Source organism: Uloborus diversus, unplaced genomic scaffold (assembly GCF_026930045.1).
Source record: "Uloborus diversus isolate 005 unplaced genomic scaffold, Udiv.v.3.1 scaffold_1237, whole genome shotgun sequence".
NCBI classification, from domain to species: domain Eukaryota; kingdom Metazoa; phylum Arthropoda; class Arachnida; order Araneae; family Uloboridae; genus Uloborus; species Uloborus diversus.
The window spans coordinates 2,025-20,745 of record NW_026557918.1 but is presented as its reverse complement, the minus strand read 5'-3'; the positions used below and the strand labels follow the sequence as shown (position 1 = coordinate 20,745).

The 18,721-nt window shown below is 34.5% G+C and overlaps 1 protein-coding gene across 1 annotated transcript; it reads right to left on the bottom strand.

Annotated features, from left to right (window-relative positions):
• Positions 1-6,367: 6,367 nt before the first annotated feature.
• LOC129232528 (uncharacterized) lies at positions 6,368-17,530 on the bottom strand. The gene is made up of 3 exons (XM_054866667.1): positions 17,395-17,530; positions 8,922-9,019; positions 6,368-7,940 (listed from the first exon to the last, which is right to left on the bottom strand). Exons 1-3 carry the CDS (start codon positions 17,528-17,530, stop codon positions 7,671-7,673), a joined length of 504 nt encoding a protein of 167 aa, XP_054722642.1. The 3' UTR covers positions 6,368-7,670.
• Between the last annotated feature and the right edge of the window lie 1,191 nt (positions 17,531-18,721).

The following is an 18,721-nucleotide window of genomic DNA, read 5'->3' as shown; positions in this document are numbered from 1 at the left end:
CATTTTGGAGTTATGACTTATGAGAGATACTACGTACATCCAGCAGCAAGAAACAAAGCAATAATTAACTTGTTTGGTACCTGAATGCAGTATTAAAAACTCTTTCAGGGGTGAATCAAATAAAAATTCATACTGAAATCGAGTCCTAGTATTCGCACCCTCCACCCTATCCATATAAGTAGGCGAAAACCCCCTCGACAATTCCTGACCATCAAAGAACCGCTGTGCCAAATTTGGCAAAGATCCGACGAAAACTGGATTTGTATAAAGAAATCCCCAGTGGGAGGGAGGGCGGCCCCCATTGCGAACGAAAACTACCCTAAGTAAATTCTTGAGCGTCAAAGGACCTGTTTGCAAAATTTGTGAACTGGATTTGCATATGGAAAACCTCCGTTGGGTGATTTCTCCCCCCCCCCTCCCCACCTCCCTCATTGGTAGGCGAAAAACTCCCTATGAAAATTCCTTAGCTTCAAAGAATCGCTGATCCAAATTTGGCAAAGATCCGATGAAAACTGGATTCGTAAAAAGAAACCCCCGGTGTGGGGAGGGGTTCAATTGCGAACAAAAACTGCCCAATGTGAATTCTTTTGCATCAAAGGACCTCTTTGCCATATTTGGCAAAAATCTGACGTAAACTGTGAATTTGCATTAAAAAATCATTATTTGGTTAATTAAAATATATAATAAATTTAAAACTATTATTTTTTAACGATACAGATATTTTAATATTGATTTTAAAAATGCAATTAATTTTTCTTCAGCAGATCCAATCTAAAATCCATATTATTAAGTAAATCAATTATCTCATCAATGTCATTATTTCATAAGCAATTTAACCGAAAAACGAATACGAAAATTTCTTCACTTTTTCAATTCCGGTATTTGATGACGACTCTTAAACTGAAGTCAAAAAATACCAAACAAAAGAGCTGCAGTGAACTACCGACGTAACGTAAAAACGTAAGTATATATATATATGATCAGATTCGCTTTGCTATAATAATTACAGCTTCAAATACGTTAATGCGTAGAACTTACATAAAAACCCTATTTTCGCACATGCACTTAGAAGTTCCGTCAACTCGTATGTGCCGCTTCTCTGGCGACATTAGGAAGTTTCAGTTTCGTTGTTACCATCGAAATGAGATTACGTCAGATCGTTCGTGTGTTATATGAAGGGCGTTAATATTTTTCCTCGTAATATCAGAATAAAAGTTATATTCGTTCAGAACTGAAAAAATTGAGTTGCGCTGCCTCTTGCGCGATAAATGTGCGATATAAGTATTCTTATTAGGATTTTTTCGTTTTTCATTTTCTTTTAAATAAAAAATTTTTGTTCAGTATTTTTCTTAAACATTTTATTCAACGCAACTATCAATAGTTTATGTTTAATTTGAACAATGAATCGTGTTGATACCTCAATTGGTTAATTTTTAATTGTTGCAGTAGGATGCTTTCTTAACCAATACACGCTTACTTTTATGGATCTACGAGAGGCCATGTCAGCTTTGTCAGAAACTAGTAGCACGGTAGGGACTCCGCTTTGAATCGTAGTAGTATAAATTTTGAAAACTTTATAGGGGGAGGGAGGGGATCCGGGGAGACCTAGCTGACAAAGGGGCCCACATTTACCTCCGGCGGCCTTGTGAATTTTTCCCTTTTGCTATAATTCAAAATTTAATAACTGTTTGCAGAATGCAGAAAATATCTTGAAATTTCAAACACTCACACCCATCCCACAGAGCTAGGAAAGATTAAGCATTTTTAAGTCAATATTTTAATTTCTCCGTATTTAAATCCCGTATTTTCTTTTCAAACGATATATCGGACGAATAGAAATCTAAATATCGTTATCGCGGTAGTAGATATATATCGATATATGACGGTATATCGCCCAGTCCTATCCAAAACTAATAAAAAGATGACTGTTCTCCACCGTCAATTTGTGAGACACTAACCACGCCTACGTACACATTAAAAAAAAATAAAAAAAATCCTTATAACAAATATCTGTAACTAGGGATTGAATACCGGTATTTCGAGTAATTTTGCAATTTCAAAATACCGGTATTGCTGAGGTAAAATACCGGTATTTTCGGTATTAGCTGAAAATAATAAATAGTTTCAGTTAAAGAATGTTCAATAATCTATTAAAAAATCTAATATTTTTAAATGTAAATTTCTCTTTCAATGCTACAAATCCAAACCCAATCTAATGTTGTAAAAATTTGGCTTCAAAAGCACCAACTAATAGAATAACATTAAACCAAAGTAGCGAAAGATTAAAAAGTGAGTGCTGTGCATAGTCGTTGCTAGATGGTGAGATGAATCGCATTTTCGTACTCTTTTGTTCACCATGTTTTTATTTTTTACATTTCCCTGATCACTCACTTGACTCACTGATCACTACTGTGAAAGTTAATTTCGAGTGTAATTTTGGATGCGTTTGTTCTATGTCTTATGAACAATTTATTCGAACCATCAATTGTAGTGATACTTAATGATTTCTTTAATTATTTGTCTCAACTGTACTAAATTTTTACAAAAACTTGTTTCATTTTAGAACAACAAATGATAATTTGTTGTTCTAAATATGTGTGCTTTATACATGGCAATATAATATTTAGAAATTATATAGTGCCTTGAAAATTTGCATAGTGGTAAGCATAATCAATTGAAACATATTTTCAAACATTTACATATTTATAAATACAAAGAATTTTGAAAACAAAGCGAAACGAATAAGAGAAACTAACAAGACTAGCTTTAGTCAAATTTACTGTAGATTTCAAACCAAAGAGTTACTAAAAAGCAAAGACAAACCTCTCCTGTTTAAGAGAAAATGATGTTAATATTGGAATATTTCATATATTTAGTATCCTCTCTCGGTAAGAAATTACAACTAGCTATAAATTTATGAAATATAATAATAATACGCACAAAATACAAATACACGAAAAAGAGGACTTATCTAAATATAACGCGCAAGAGACCGAATTACTTTAAGATAAAGGACTTATAGACAATTAGAGGAGGTATATCACGCATTGTTAACAGTACCATCGACCTGCGTGAATTCAGAAAGAGTATGTTCAACTGTAGGAAATTTGGCTCTAAAATGAGTTCTATGTTTAGAGACAATTCAAAAGATGCACTATGAATTTTACTATTATTGATTTTTTCTTATGACCTTTGTTCCTTCATTTTATATTTGTTCAATATACGTTCTCATAAAAAATACTATTTTTGTACAAAATTATAAAATGTGGAACAAACGAAATATTTTGAAGCACCTTTTGAGAAATTTCAAATACCGGTATTCCGGTATCACGTTTTAAAAATACCGAATACCGGTATTGAATTTTTGGTCCGGTATTGCATTCCCTATCTGTGACTCAAACTACATTCATAAAATATTTTTTTTTCTTTCAAATAAATTAATTTTCGTATGAGCACAAGCCTTTCTTTGAATCTAGTCGGTTGTGGAATGATTTTAAATAGGGAAAACCACCTTGGGAGCCCAAACTCAAGGGTATCGTTGGCCCAAATTTAAAAAAAAAAAAAAAAAAAAAACAATTAAGAACGATAGTAACTTTTTAAAAAATGCCAAATATTCAAAAATTAAAAGTACATTCTAGATGCGTAAATGGGGCTACTAGTTTTTTTAATAAAATTGTTGGGAAAAGATGAAGAAAGTAATCAAATGGGGGCCAAGTAGCAGGCATTCACAGCTAGTGCTTAATTCTTACTGGAACGCAAGACATTTTTTTTGGAGGGGGGGGGGGGAATGGAACCGACGTTGCTGCTAAACTGGAGGAGTGGACATGGGAGGAGGCTATATGCAAAATTTTTAGGGGAGTGGGGGCTCGGATATTTAACATGTAAACCGATTTTATCACAGATTTAGAGATTAAAATTTGAAATTTTTAATAACTTATTCATTTATGGCTGGAGAAGAAATGTTTTTACATTTATGCAAAGAAAAAAGTTCTTAAAGCAAGAAAGTTCTAATTTCTAAGGGGGGCTTGGACCCCCACATGCTCCCCTCATATGGGCGCCCATAAAGTGGGGGGTTCTGCAATAAAAAAAAAAAAAAAACGGGTAGCCTGACTATCGGTTCAGAATTCAGAACCACTGGTCAACCAAAAAATTTGTACAACTCCGATTTCCATCCAAGGACCGAGCCCCTAATTTCCGACTTAACTGACGTGGCTTTCTCGTCGGATGTTTTTGACAGTAGAAAAGAAGACTAAAACTAACCCCATCCACCTTCGAAAATTTTTTCTGCCTACGCCACTGAATAAATGAGATATCGTATTATGAACTGAAAGGTAATTTAGAGGCACTCGATTTGAAAATGCTCATAGCTTTTTGTAGCTATTGTAATCTGGATATTTTCTAACCTTCAGATACTAACTATACACTTTTACATTTCCTCTTTAGAGATGCCGCTTCGATGTGGCATAAAGAGATGGGCGACGATGTGGACACACCTTCTATTGTTTCCTCTGCCTTTTATCTCTCTGTGCTATAGGAAAGTAGGAAACTATGCTTTCCTCAGTAGACTCATGAATGTCCTAATGAAGTGGAAATAAAAGAATGGAATGGGTTTGAAACAAAAGCCGGTGTTTAATTTGGAAGATGGTTGTGTAGATATCAGATGTATTTACATATGTTTGGCATTGGGTATATGCAAGGGGTAGTCTAAAAATTAAATATTTGGAAAGCATTTTCCATGATATTGCATTAGATAGGAAAGGTCTTGCTTTAGAAAGAAAAGATTTTTAATCATAAGCTAAAAATAGCTTAAGCGAGTCAGGTATTGCATCAATCAAAGGAATGAAGTAAGAATGAGTAGGAAAAGATAACGGGACGGACGAGAAGTCTGTTGCCATCAAATTCCTAATTTTTTTTCATGAACTGGTTTCCTTTATATTATTATTATTTTTTGTGTTGGTAGATATGCTGCATTAGTAATTAACTTGATAATTTATAAAAAAAATAATTAAGACGGAAAAAAATTTAGCAAAATAAGAGGGCTCGATTATTTTCAATAGATATTTTTTTTCCTTTTTTCGCACGATAAAAAACGGACTATACACTACATACAGGACAGGGGCTGTAACCCAATTAGCTCACACGCACTCGACTGCATTCATCCAACACTACTGCAAAAGAAAGAAAAATACGAAAATTCTTAACTTCAAACTTATGTAGTCATATAGTTCGGATTTACCGAGTGGCCTAATTTAAACTCTTGTTATTGGCTCAATACTGATCTGAATGTGTTTTATGTTAATAGTAAAGCAGTTTTGCACCATATAAAGCGTAAGAACTTAATACATCGTCGCCTCAGAGCAACAGTAGGATAGCTTACTGTTATTCCTGGGATTAGATATCTTACTGTTGCTCTGAGGCGACGACATTATCTAAGATCTATGTTATATAGCTGGAAAAAAAGTCGCAAGTTCCGTAAAGAGCAGTATCTGCAGAAATGAGTTTTCGGGTTGACGAAACTCATTTTGGATTCAATACTAACAGTAGAGAAAATATTGGAATTGGACGTTGTTTTGGCACTTTATTTTCAGCGGAAACCAAATGAACAAGTTTGTACAATAAAGATAAAATAAAATAGATGGTCAAAAAAAAAAAAAATTTTTTTTTTTGCAGATACTGCCGTTTACCTTCCCACGGCAGTGTACTCTAGCTGATGTAATATTTACGTGTCGTCGGTACAACTTTGCTTCATCACAATTCAGTTCGTTACGTCAATTCAGTTCTCCTGGTACAGAGCTGTATTCTGCCGTGGGAAGGTAAAGGGCAGTAAATGCAAATTTTTCATTTTTCCATTTCTGTCCTGTTTTGTCCGCTGAAAGAAAAGCGCGAAAAAAAAAAATCTAATTCTAAACTTCCCCTATTATTAGCATTGAATCCAAAATGAGTTTCTTCAAATATCTCAAGAAACTCATTTCTACAGACACTGACATCCACAGTACTATAACTTGCATTCAAACGCTTGATGAAAGTATATCTGTCATTAAAATAATTAACTTAGCTTTTGAATCGTAATTATTGATTTTTCCTTTTTCCAAATCGTAATTTTAGGCCTTCACTTCCCAAGTTGCTAGGATTATCCAAAATTTCGGGGTTCGGGTTTCCGCGGTTTATTTCAAATTGTGGAATTCTCCCAAATGGTGATTAAATCCGAGATTGCAACTGTTTGCGGAGTGAAGCGAGATTAGAGCTCCTGAAAGCAGTAAATAAATTCATATGTCTTGGAAGCGTTTATAAAAAATAAAGAGAATAAAATTGACAACTCTGGCTTGCCCCATGTTTTAGAATATATAATTGAAAAATCATTTTGCTCTATGTTTCTAAATATATTTTATTGAAAAAGAAACACAAAAGAAGTATCTAAAACAATGATTGTAAAAGGATAAATTAAAGACACATACAAAAATAAAAGCAACATTTTGGACATACACTATTTACTTTTTTCACATTAAATAAACGCATAACCATTTAGAGTAAAATATTAAATACAATTATTGAAATGTACGGTAGAAGTTAAAATTTAAGTTGCATACATCGAAAGTATTTTTTCTTCTGTCGTTTTTGTTTTCTTTTTCGAAAAGGTACCGTTTTATATTTACATTTTTAATAAACTTAAGTAATTATATCATCAAGATGAGTTATTTTACAACTTAAAGAGCGAAATTTGAAATGAAACTCATTTAGAAAATCCAAAAATGTTGAGGATGATTGGGCTGATCACTAGCATAAAAACTGAAAAATGTATTTACATAAAATGCTAATTATTTACATTCATCAAACACTAAATAACTTAAAAATGTAAAGAAATATTTTCAAACTTTGTTCTTTCAAAAAATATTGAAAAGCTAAAAATTTCAGTCTTCAATGAAAAGGAATGATTGAAACTATGCACTGATAGCTTACCATGCTAAATTTTAAATATATATAGAAATTACTCTTGCATATTTTTTTTTTTTTTTTTTTACAAAACAGTAAAAATATAATATTTGAATTATTATAATGAAAACATAGATGACCTTATTACTAATGCTAAAATACACATTCAAAAATTTTCAAAGGATCTCACACTAAAGCAAGGACGGATCTTCTGACAACTTTAAAATAATTTATATTAACAGGTCTGTCCACAAGGAAAACGAACTTCAAAGTCTTAAAAGTCAAATTGAAACACAATATCATTTGGCTGTGTTGTAGCAAGAGTTGCTTTTCACCTGCTTAAAACCAGAGGCATTTGCGATACGTATGAAAACGTACCCAAACCTGAAGTAAAAGTCTTGATAGTACCATAACCCTTTGTTAGTCTTACCTGTATCAATGACTTTTGGCATGCTCACACATGCTTTTGTATAACCTGATGGTAATTTCCTGTTTTGTGGAAAATTCTTTGCGTTAAGTCACTTGAGTAGAAAAACCCAATTTTGTTTTTTAAAAAAAGATGTTGTAATGTAATAAAATCTCTCATGCACAACACAAAATAAATTCACGGTATCCCTGAAAGCAACTTTTCTGTTCATTAAAAAGCAGATGCTCTCGCAACTTTTGTGGAACGCTTTCCATTCATCGTAAAAGGAGAGTGAGGTTTGGTCCACGATTGGCACAGCCTCTAGTAAGGCACATTAATAGCTGTAAGGTCCACCATATTGCGATCCGTGTGTGTAATAAGGCCCTGGATAGGCATACCCATATCCGTAAGGCTGCCTTTTGTCTGGGTAGACAGGCATGAGGTACTGCATGTTCTTGGCTTGTTCCGCTTTCTTTTCGTGGACGACGCAACAGGCAGCTCCAAGGAACAAGATGGAAGTCAGTAGGCACATGCCAACACCAATCCAAGCGAGGATGTAGGACCACCCATAGTAAAATTGAGTTATGCCATTCAACTTCAGGACCTAAAAAATAAAAAGTAGTATATATTAAAAACCAAAAAGTAACTAAGAAGATTTTGAGTCTTTCGTTTTAGGTTAGAAAAAAAGTGTTTCGAAGTTCATTTTTTCCGCTGCCGAACAGAAATGAATAACAATAAAGATTTGGAATGAAAATAATAGAAATAAATTAAAAATTTAATACACAATTAAATTATTTTCGCTTTGAATCCACTTCACTTTGATTCAATATTAATCTCTAACTTACTTCAATAAATAAATCACTTACTAGCTCTGCACGGCAAAGAGCATTTCTAACGCTTTTTTAAAAAAAAATTTGCTATTGGAATAAAAAAACTAAAACTATGTTTAGAATTTCTGGAAGTTTGTAGATCATTTAGAGCTAAAAAGTTTTATCACGAAAACACTTTTAAAACAATCAAATTCAAAAATCCTTTCATGAACGTTTGCTGCGACAAAAGTACTTTTAAATCAAGTTTATTCGAAACAAATTAACTTTTCAGTTTAGATTTTATATCTGCTTAAGTTTTCTCAGAAGCGCTAATTTTTGAGTCTTCATTTCAAAGTAATAATTCTGCTTGCACCACATTTCTCTCTTTGCAATAAAATAATTTTACATGCTAAAATTAAAATGCTTTTTAAAAATTAAAAAAAAACAGTAAATAAATTGAAAAAAAAGTGATAACTTGATTAAATTAATTATTATTATTATTATTTTGCTTAGGAAAAGAGACTTTAAAGTAGGGTACACAGCACAGTGAGTAAATTTAGGTTTTTTTTCCTCTCTTTTTTTTTTTTTTTTTGGAAAAGAAATTTGTTTTGAAAAAAAAATTTTTCCCCTTCAAAAAAAGCTTTTTTTTAAGAAAAAAAAATCATCAGAGAAGGTAAGTAAAAAGCTTCTCCAGATAAGATCGTAAATTACACACGCGAAATAAAAATTAATCGAAATTCGTATAGGAAAGGTTTCAACCATCTTTGTAATCTTACATCAGGCCAGTTGTAGTAGGACATTTCGTCAGTGAGCTTCTGATAATCGTAGTAGTGAACTCCATGCCACAAGCCCATCGCCCCCGCATCTACAAGAGCTAAAATGCAAATGAAAATAGTAAACGTCAGAATCACTGTGCAATTTTAGAACAAACATAGTAAGTAACAACGTCAGTAAAATTAACAACGTCTAAAAAGCATAAATTCGCAGATTACTGCGAATTTGTGCTTTTTAGACGTTACTTTACTGTTCAGCACAAAGGTAGTTATATATCTCAAACATAGTAACATTCATAAACAAAGTGCTTACAATCAAATTGCGATTTTCAAGAATTTTGCGAAAACAATTGTCTTCTTTTGAGTTATTAAACCACTTAAAACTATACAGTCAAAAATTATCAAGGGACACTTCAAATCCGGTGTTTCGTAACGTAAGACATAATAATAATAATAATAATAATAAATTAAAAAAAAAAAAAACTTGAAAGTTTCTTTTTTTTTTTGGCGCAACAGCCGTTATATTATAGACAAACGATTGTTTGAGAGTCAAAAAACTTCAAAACTGCAGCTAGAAATTGCTCTAAAAAGTAAACAATATTTTTATTCTTTGGGCATAATCAATTTGGCATTGAATCATAATTTTTGAAATTGGTGCAAAAACGAAAAGTAAAATCATGTGTAATCATATTTCGAATTTCGTTTATATTTTTCAGAAAAAACACTCAAAGTTATAGGAGCGAAACATTTTCTATACTGCTAGGAACCATTCATTAATTACGTAAGGGTCCCTAGGGGAAAGGGCGGTTAGAAAAATCTCTACATACCTTTACTTGGGGGGGGGAGGGGGGTCAGACCCATTCTTACGTAATATTTTCTAAATCGATTTTTCATACTCGAAATCGCGCGATCAAGTGGTTGTGGGCCATTCCACGTAAAAGTCACCCCTTTGTCTCGAACGTAATGGTTCATATATTTCATTAAAAAGTGATAAAGGGTAATGACGAAATGTTTTGATTAAGAAATCACACATAAGTTGGTAATTTGCTTAGCAGAAAAACCTTGTTTATTAATATTTTGAAGTATTATTTTTTTTATGAAATATATGTGGCGTCACGTGCGGGACAAAATGCTAGTTTTCCGTGGAATGACACTTCTCGATTGCAATTTCTTATTTACTCCATGTTAGTCCCCTTCTGCAGGGATCATATTTCATTTGCTGCTTCTGGAAAGTAAAAAACACATTAGGTTGAGCTGTTTTTTACTTGTTTTTCAAAGAAGTGTAAAATATAATAAGAGAATCGCATGTCTTATTTTTAATAAGTATCGCGTTATATGCAAAATATATTTATCGAAGAAACATTCAGTTTAGATTCCTTTTAGAAAATATTTCTTCACACAAAAGGTTTAAAAAATAAATAAATAAAAAGTTAATTTGATAACGATTACAGTGATGTAAGATTCTTTATTTTATTATTTTGAAAAACGGAATGGAATCTTACGTAAAATAGAGGTGGAGGGGGGTTTGAAAAATCTTACTTACCCTTACATGGGGGAAGGGGGGGGGGGTCAAAAAATGCCAAAATCATCCTTACGTAATTAATGAAGGGTTCCTTACACAAATATACCGTCATCAATGTATGCGAGTGGCATTGAAGCACCTGGGGCCGTTTAAATTTACAGCTGTAATTGCATTATGGGTAAGAATTAGTGATGCGACATCGATGGCAAAACATCGATGTTGGAAATTAAAACATCGATAGGACTGATACATCGACCAAAAAACGTCGATCTGTTTGTCAATATTTAACATACATGTTTTAGTATACTACACTACAAACTCACATAGATGATAATCTCTGACAAATGTTTCTTTATGGATCAGGACATTGCGTCTAATTTAAGCAATACAAAAGAATACGAACCTCACGAATATATTGAAACTACTGAACTGCAAATCATAAATACAATTTAATAGCAATAATTTCGCAATATCTTGGTACTGTGATAAGACAAAAAATGGTAAGACATGCAACAATTAATACAAACTAGGTAAATATGCGAAAAAATATATCATAGCACTTACAGTCAGTTGTATAAGGAGAAAGAGTCGTGCAAATATGTTAAAAGTACAAAATTAATTCTGACAATTATTATTAAGAGCAAGAAATATGTTTTGAACTGTTAGTGCTATATCGTTAAACACAAATTGTGAGTAATTGGGGGACGGCTTGTTGAGGGTAGACGCAGTGGCGGATACAAGTGAGGGGGGTCATAACACCCCCCCCCCTCTTCCCCCAACCCGCAACAATATTTGAATGTTTGCTCGAAAAAATAAAAAACTTGATCGAAACCGTAAGAAGTGTATACAAGGAGGAGGAAGGGATGGGATCATGACCCCCTCCTCCCATCAAAATCTGCGACAATACTTTGTAATCTGTTTCAAGGTTCATTGCATTTGAGTAGTAAAAATGACTGCCTGAAAAAAAAAGGTCGGACCGAAACCATAATAAGAAACAGTAATAAGTAGTTCTCGATTTTTTTTGGGGGGGGGGGGGCGGGGGGATATTAATTGTCACTTTTCTATTTATAACATATGTATTTAAAATATGTAGACAGTAAAAATAGCTTTTCTTGAGACAGTTAGTCTGCGGCGCTGAGTTCAGGAACCAGTATAATGAAAAGTAATAAAGAAGTGTCTGACGCCCGTTTACTTTTTATAAGCAACAAATTTAATCAACGATAGTTTTTGTCAAACCATATCCAAAGCTTCAGGCATCGCTTCAATCGATAAAACACTTGAGTCCGTAAATGTTTTTTTTTGATGTAAAGTCTCTATAGATTAGAATTTTTTTCTGTTGTAATTTTCAGACAGTTCAGTTTTTAGTCGTACTGAGTTTATTTTTAAATAAGCTGTAAATAGTTTATTAGTTTAAATCAGTGTTTAGGATTTAGTTTCGTGCAAGAAATGTAAACTTTGAGTGTCGTGTTAGCGCAAAACCTCATTATACATAGGCTCTCGCAGGGGTGCCCACCTAGGCAGTGGCGGATAGAAGGAGAGGGTCATAGGGGTCATGACCCCCCCCCCCCCCTAAAACGTCGACAATATTATCCGTTCGCATTGTATTCAAACACTTTATGGATAAAATGTAAATGATTTCAGTTTTGTTTCAGTTTTTGAATTATTTTTACAAGTAAATACTTGAAATACTACTTCTTTTAATTGTTTATAAAATTTAAGTCGTGAGGTTTTTGTCCTATTAGGTGCCATATCCCTGACCGATGTGGTATTTTTTAAACACCTAAGCAGTTTCAGAAATTTTTCTTACCAAAAACCATAAGTTTATTCATTGAGGAAGGGGGAGGGTCACTCTTTAGCATGAGCCCCCTAAAATGTTAGTCTGTATCCGTCCCTGGGTAGACGATAAGTAACCCCCAATATTTGGTGTTTAAGCGCATTTCTCTTTTCGCTGACTATTCCACCAGGCAGAGAAAAAACTCTTTCCGAAGAAACAAAAGTCACCATCACTATCAAATACTTCGACACAACTTTTAACAGTTCTGAATTTGTACAGTTATAATATTCACCGTAGTAATATATAGGATTCTCCATTAGTTCAAGAATTGGAGTTTTAGAATCGACTGCAAGAACTGGCAACATACTACCAGTGTCGGGTTCTTACAATAGCTTTGACCTCTTCCTCACCCTCCAGTTATCTTTTACTATCTTGTAGTGATTTTCCGAAAAATAATACTTTACACAGAAAAATAAATATTTTTAAATGTGCACAAATAAATGAAATTTTTGGAGCAATTCCATATGTAAATTTAATTACCTAGGGAGAAAATTGGAGCAAATTTTACTATGATTTTTAATTATAATACAAAAACATCTACATCGAAAAAACATCGATGTTCCGAAAACATCGAAAGTAAAACATCGATGTTAAAAACATTGATGTTTTAACAAAAACAACGATGTTAAAAACATCGATGTTTTAACAAAATCATCGATGTTTCCAAAACATCGACATCGATGTCGCACCTCTACTAAGAATGATTTTATCTATCTTTTTTCCGAATATCAATAATATCGATTTAACTGTTCAAAATATATCGCTATTTAAAAAATGGGACAGAAGATCTTCCTCCATCTAACACTTAGGACTCGACCGATGCATCGGCCTGGCCGATGCATCGGCGCCGATGGTTCAACAATTTTGCCATCGGCATCGGCCGCCGATGCTAACTTGCAGGAAACATCGGCCCATCGGCCTTAAAATACATCGAAAAACCGATGGAATTGGCCGATGTTTTTGAAAAAAAAAAGGACCTTTGTTGTTTTACTTTTTAATACAAAGTAAAGGGAGTTATTGTTTTCATATAAAGTTGTTTACTTAAATTTCAATATGAATTTCTTATTTAGTCACACCTGAAAGAGTTTTTAATACTGCATTCAGGTACCAAGCAAGTTAATTATTGCGTTGTTTTTTGCGGCTGGATGTACGTGTGTACCTCTCATAAGTCATAACCCAAAAATGGTAAGCTGTAGAAGGCTAAAATTTTGCATGTGGGGGGTGCGTACGTTCCAGTTGTGCACTTCCCTTTTTTGTTTTCGATCGGGTGTTCTAAAAAGCCTATTTACTCATCTTTTGTGGCTATTTATTACTTATTTCAATGGAAAACTAATATAGCGTCTCAGACTGACGATCATTTGGTGATATATTGCCGAATTGGAGATCATGGAAAAAAAAATTTGAGATGGCGAAACCGGTTCTGTTTCATTTTGTTAGATTCCCGTTGAACCGACGGTAATTTTTAATTTTTCGATATTTGAAATATGAATCACAGTAATGCATTCTTTTCTGTATCGCTTCGGCTGAATTAAAAGTTTGGGGCCCGTCGAAATGCATTTTGAGGCCCTATTTCTCTATCACAGAAGTTGTGAAACATTTATCATAAGCGTTTTTGTAACTCTTACGGTGCTCCTATGGTTATGGGGCTTCTCGCGCAATTGCAACATTTGCTACGTTTAAAATTCGCCACTGCACGTCAAAACAAACTCGGGTGCAAGTTTTAAAAGGGTTTTTCAGCTCAATGTTCATGATTGTTTTGAACTCTATTTTTTACGACTATTTTTTGTATTTTCGAGAACGCTTGCGTGCACCTCATCCCGCTCCCTCAATTTCTGAAATTAAACTCTAGTTGTACTTCTTAGTTGCTTAAAACTAACACTATTCATAAAATTAGAGATATTTTTTTCAAGCTTTATCTATTGTTTAGGAAGAATTTAGAGCATTAATGTAAGAAATTGATTAAAGACGCTTTGAACGGTGACGTAATTCGGAAGTCAAAGGGAGTTTTGAATTTTTTCTTCGATAGTGCTGAAGTAGATTCAGAATCTCTCGAAGCGTTGGTGGTAGCGTTTCTGTACTAAAAAAATGAGGCCGAACTTGTGACCGAAGTTTAATGTTGTGAGTTACTCCAAAATCAGAGGGTGACCCTCCTAACCCACCCTCGTCGTTTCAAGTATTTCTTAAATAATTAGCGATTATTTATTTTGGTCGAGAAATGTCATTTTGCGTATTTCTTATACTTGTTTTACCTATATTTCGTAATGCGCCATCTTCTTTGCATCAATAATAGCGATCGATTTTTTTTCTGTTGTAAGTAACTATTTTTATGTATTTATATAAAATCAATGAATGAGTCATTTTCGTTTTCATCATATTTTTAATAATATGTTATAGAAAAGTTTCAAGGATTTTCTATTATGCAATTTTTTAAATTTCAGAAAATTATTGTTACTTTGAAAAGTTTAATTTGAACTTGTTTGTAGTGCTTCATGAAAGATTAAACAATCAATTTGTTCAATATTACGTGTGCAAACATCAGATCAAGAAGTATATGTATTCAGTTATTAACTTGGTGTAAATATTGAGTTTGTTTATTGTAGCTGCGTTTTAAGAACCTCGCTCTTTTCATGACTATTTCTTTTTTCCGCATAATTTATGTCACTGTTTCGCTTTTATAAAAAATGCAAACTTTTCTATTCATAAATTTTAAATAAGTATAAAAATATTCCTATTATGATTTAACATTGTAATTTATCTGTTACCTTTTTTGTTTAATTTGATGACTAAAAAAGTCTACGTGCAATCTTTCCACTTTAATTGTGCAATTTGTTGACGGTTTCATAGTTTTATTCTTAATTTTTTTTTGAATGATTAAACAACATAATTTAATGTTTTTAACTATGTTTAATGTACTTAAATCCATACATTATTACAATATTAATGAAATCTTAGTGTTCAATATATATATTCAATTTAAAAAAACAAAAAACAAATAAATTGGTTATCAAACAGTCTCTTTGTTTTTCTTCTTTTTTTTTTCTCTCTTGTTCTTTGTTTTCCATCGTACAGCAGTCAAAAAAGGAGAAGCATAACTACACCCTATACAGATTGTACGTATTACGCTCCAAAAGTTCGGGGGATAAGCTGTATAATATCTTACCCAGAATAGTTCACATTACCGAAGCACATCCACCTTCAAAAGGTCACCTTGAGGGACTATGTACTTCTTCTGTCAGTGTTCATATAACTTTTGGAAACACTCCTGGAAGCCATTTTTGCTAAGTTCTGTGATGCAGAAGAAAGCGGCGTCATTGATTTTTTTTTTTTTTTTGCTGGGAACAGGTAAAAGTCACACGGAGCTAAGTTTGACGAAACGTTATGTTATTTGTTTGTCATATCAGAGTATTGACCAATCGAACCGTGCATCCTCAACATGAAAGTCGCCTTCTTCCCCACGATGAAATTAAAGCAGCAGCGCTAGAGGCCTTACAGGAGGTTGCGATAAATTTCTTCCAGGAGTCCGAAAAGTTATACGAACGTTGGCAGAAGTACATAGTCGTTTAAGATGACCATTTTGTAGATAGATGTACTTCGGTAATGTGAACAATTCAGGGTAATATTTTTTTAGGTACATATGAATGTACTCATAAAATAGAAATTTAGGTCGAAATCTGATTTTTTTTGTGATTACAATTCATTATTCGTAGAAAGGAAGTAAAGTGAATTGAATCAATGAGTTAGGTTCCACGGCACACAGATTCTGGGTTAAAAATCGATTTATTTAGTTATATCTATGTACACAACAACTATTCACATATGTACACGTTGATACCATATACGGTGCTCAGTCTTTCACGGTTTTTGTAAATCCACCTTGGGGACCGGGCACTACTCTCCCGTTCGTAACAGTCCACCTTTACGACGGGCACAATCTCTCCCGTCTCTACAGTTCTCTTTCAGGATCACGGACCCAACTCTCCCGCTCCTAAAGTTCAGTTCGGACCTCGCTTGGTCCCGTAGAAAAACCGGCAGCCTCCGCGACCGCAACTGTGTTGTTCTCTCTTCGGTCTTCTCCCCCTTCTCTCCGGTGGGTTCTATTTATAGGGGGTGCCTGACCTTCGGTCAACACGGAGGGCTTGGGGACGCACGTATGCAGTTTTTGGGTCTCGTAGCCCCTTCGCCCTGTCACGTACGCACCTTCTAGGTCACATATGTCGTGCCGACCTAGTCCTAGCCTGACACAATGATCCTTTAAATCCCTGACAAACTTATAAATTTATTTCTGTTAGATTTCTTTTGAGCAATCACGATTGCTTATTGTTCTCATTTGACTGTCCTTGACGTTAAGCTGATTTTATTCCCTCCCCCCGACTCTGCAGCACTCCCGCCCACCGTCCTCCGCAGGCGCGACTCATCCGATCCTGAGCAATGTCCCCCGAAATCCGCTTCTCCTGGTCGGTGGCGTCCATGTCCTACACACGCTCATACACACACACACACACACACGTTTATGTGCATACACAAGTCTATGCTCACACAAGTCTACACATGCACAAGAACTTACACACGCCTACGTGCATGCACTGGTCAACGCACACATAAGCCTTTACATGCATGCGCGCCTACACACACACACACACACACAACTATACACACGTAACCGCCCAGGAGAATGGCAGGTTTGGGGGACAGGAGCAGTTTCTAGAAACAATAACTCCAATGAGTAGGGTCCTGTCGCAACTGGTGATTGCGAAAAACATAATTAAAAATATCAGAATTCAAATTATTTTTTTTTTAACTTTTTTTTTTGCCATCGGCCAACGGCATCGGCCATCGGCCATTTGAGGGAAACAATCGGCCATCGGCCATCTTTGAACAATCGGCCAACAATCGGCATCGGCCCATCGGCCAAAAAATGCCATCGGTCGAGCCCTACTAACACTAAATCGATAAATGATGTTATAGTTTATGTATGATGTACTGCAATTATGCAATCCGTATAGTATAATGAGAAATGAGAATCTTTTTATTATGGAGTCTTACAAACAAGACGACAGGGTATACGAAATCAAATGCAAGTAATAAAGACTGCTTTTCCAGTAGCAGTGAAGAATACTTACCGGCCAACATCTGCAATAGGCCAGTGGCCAATATGTTTCCTTTGGAGCGTTTCCAACATCCAGCGACACCGGTGAAGAAAGAGATGAAGATGAAGAAGAATCCTACGATGTACATACCAATCACTGAGCGAGCCATGTCTGGAAAAAGAAAATAAACTTGTATTTCGTGATTATAAAACCAATTATTGCATGTACATGTACGCACTATTTTTAGTTACTCTAGAGAAGTGGCCTTTGAACTTTTGGAATCCTTACCAGGTAACCACACGAGTTGTGTAATAATGGAAAAAATAAAAATAAATTAATAGATAGCTATCGAAAGAGCACAGCGAAAAATTTCTTTTTTTTTTTTTTTTTTTTTTGCGCATAAATTATTTGCCTTTGTCTCCCCGTTATCGAGACAAAAGGTCTTAAATTCTGCAGAAATTTAAGAAAAGTCGCCAAATTCAAAACCTTGGCAAGAAATGGACGGTACCACGCGACTTCATCGTCTGCAAGTGGATGAACATATCTGTAAAGCGTTTGAAGGAATTCTTCCATTTCTTTTTGAAACTCGCTTAAATTTGTTGAAAAAAAAAAAAAAAAACACGTAGACTTGAAGGCCTTGTATTAGGATAACAAAGACACCAGGAAAAATAATTTATGCGCCGAAAAACATTTTCTGCTGTGTTCCTTCGATTGCTACTTAGGCGCAATCCGTAATTTAGGTTGCACTTTTTTCACATTTTTGATTCCCTTCCCCTTTGTCACAAAATGTCGCATTGCCCCTTACCATCTTTGTGGTAACGTCATGCAAAACATGTCACGCTCATTAGCATATTGTCATACAAACGTTCGTTGATGTCAAACTTCTTTTAACCCTCCCGCTTCCTTGTCACAAACTCACAATTTCATGAACCCCCTCCCCTCTCTCAAAGCGTGAAATCATTTGGGAAAGCCCCTTGTTTAGCTTTTGTTTTCATTGTTCATGACCCCACTAGATGGCGCTGACGCTTAACGGGACTTGACAATTTATGACTTTTCTGTGTTAAACCGATGAGTTCATGGATCCACCAATCAATATCAACATTTTCAAGTTTTTTTTACTTTTGATTGGACCCCTCCCATTTTGGCCGCTAGAGGCGCTGAATGGTACCCCTTCATCTACCAATTAATGGCAATGTAATGGAAACAGGGGGTTCCCTGTAGCGCCCTCTTTGTTGTTATGAATTTCAGCGATTGTCACGGTCTATAGGGTCTGGTGGGGGAAAGTGGTCAATGGGGTAAAGTGGTCATACGTCAAATAAATGTCTATAGCTTGGAAATAAACGTTCGAATGAATGTGAAA

Bases quoted from the DNA above. Each gene is read 5' to 3' on its own strand.
- LOC129232528 (XM_054866667.1), bottom strand. From the start codon at position 17,530: ATGGCTCGCTCAGTGATTGGTATGTACATCGTAGGATTCTTCTTCATC. The intron at 9,020-17,394 runs GTAAGTATTCTT...TTTGCATTTTAG, and splicing joins CCTATTGCAGATGTTGGCCG to CTCTTGTAGATGCGGGGGCG. The intron at 7,941-8,921 runs GTAAGATTACAA...TTTATTTTTTAG, and splicing joins CCTACTACAACTGGCCTGAT to GTCCTGAAGTTGAATGGCAT.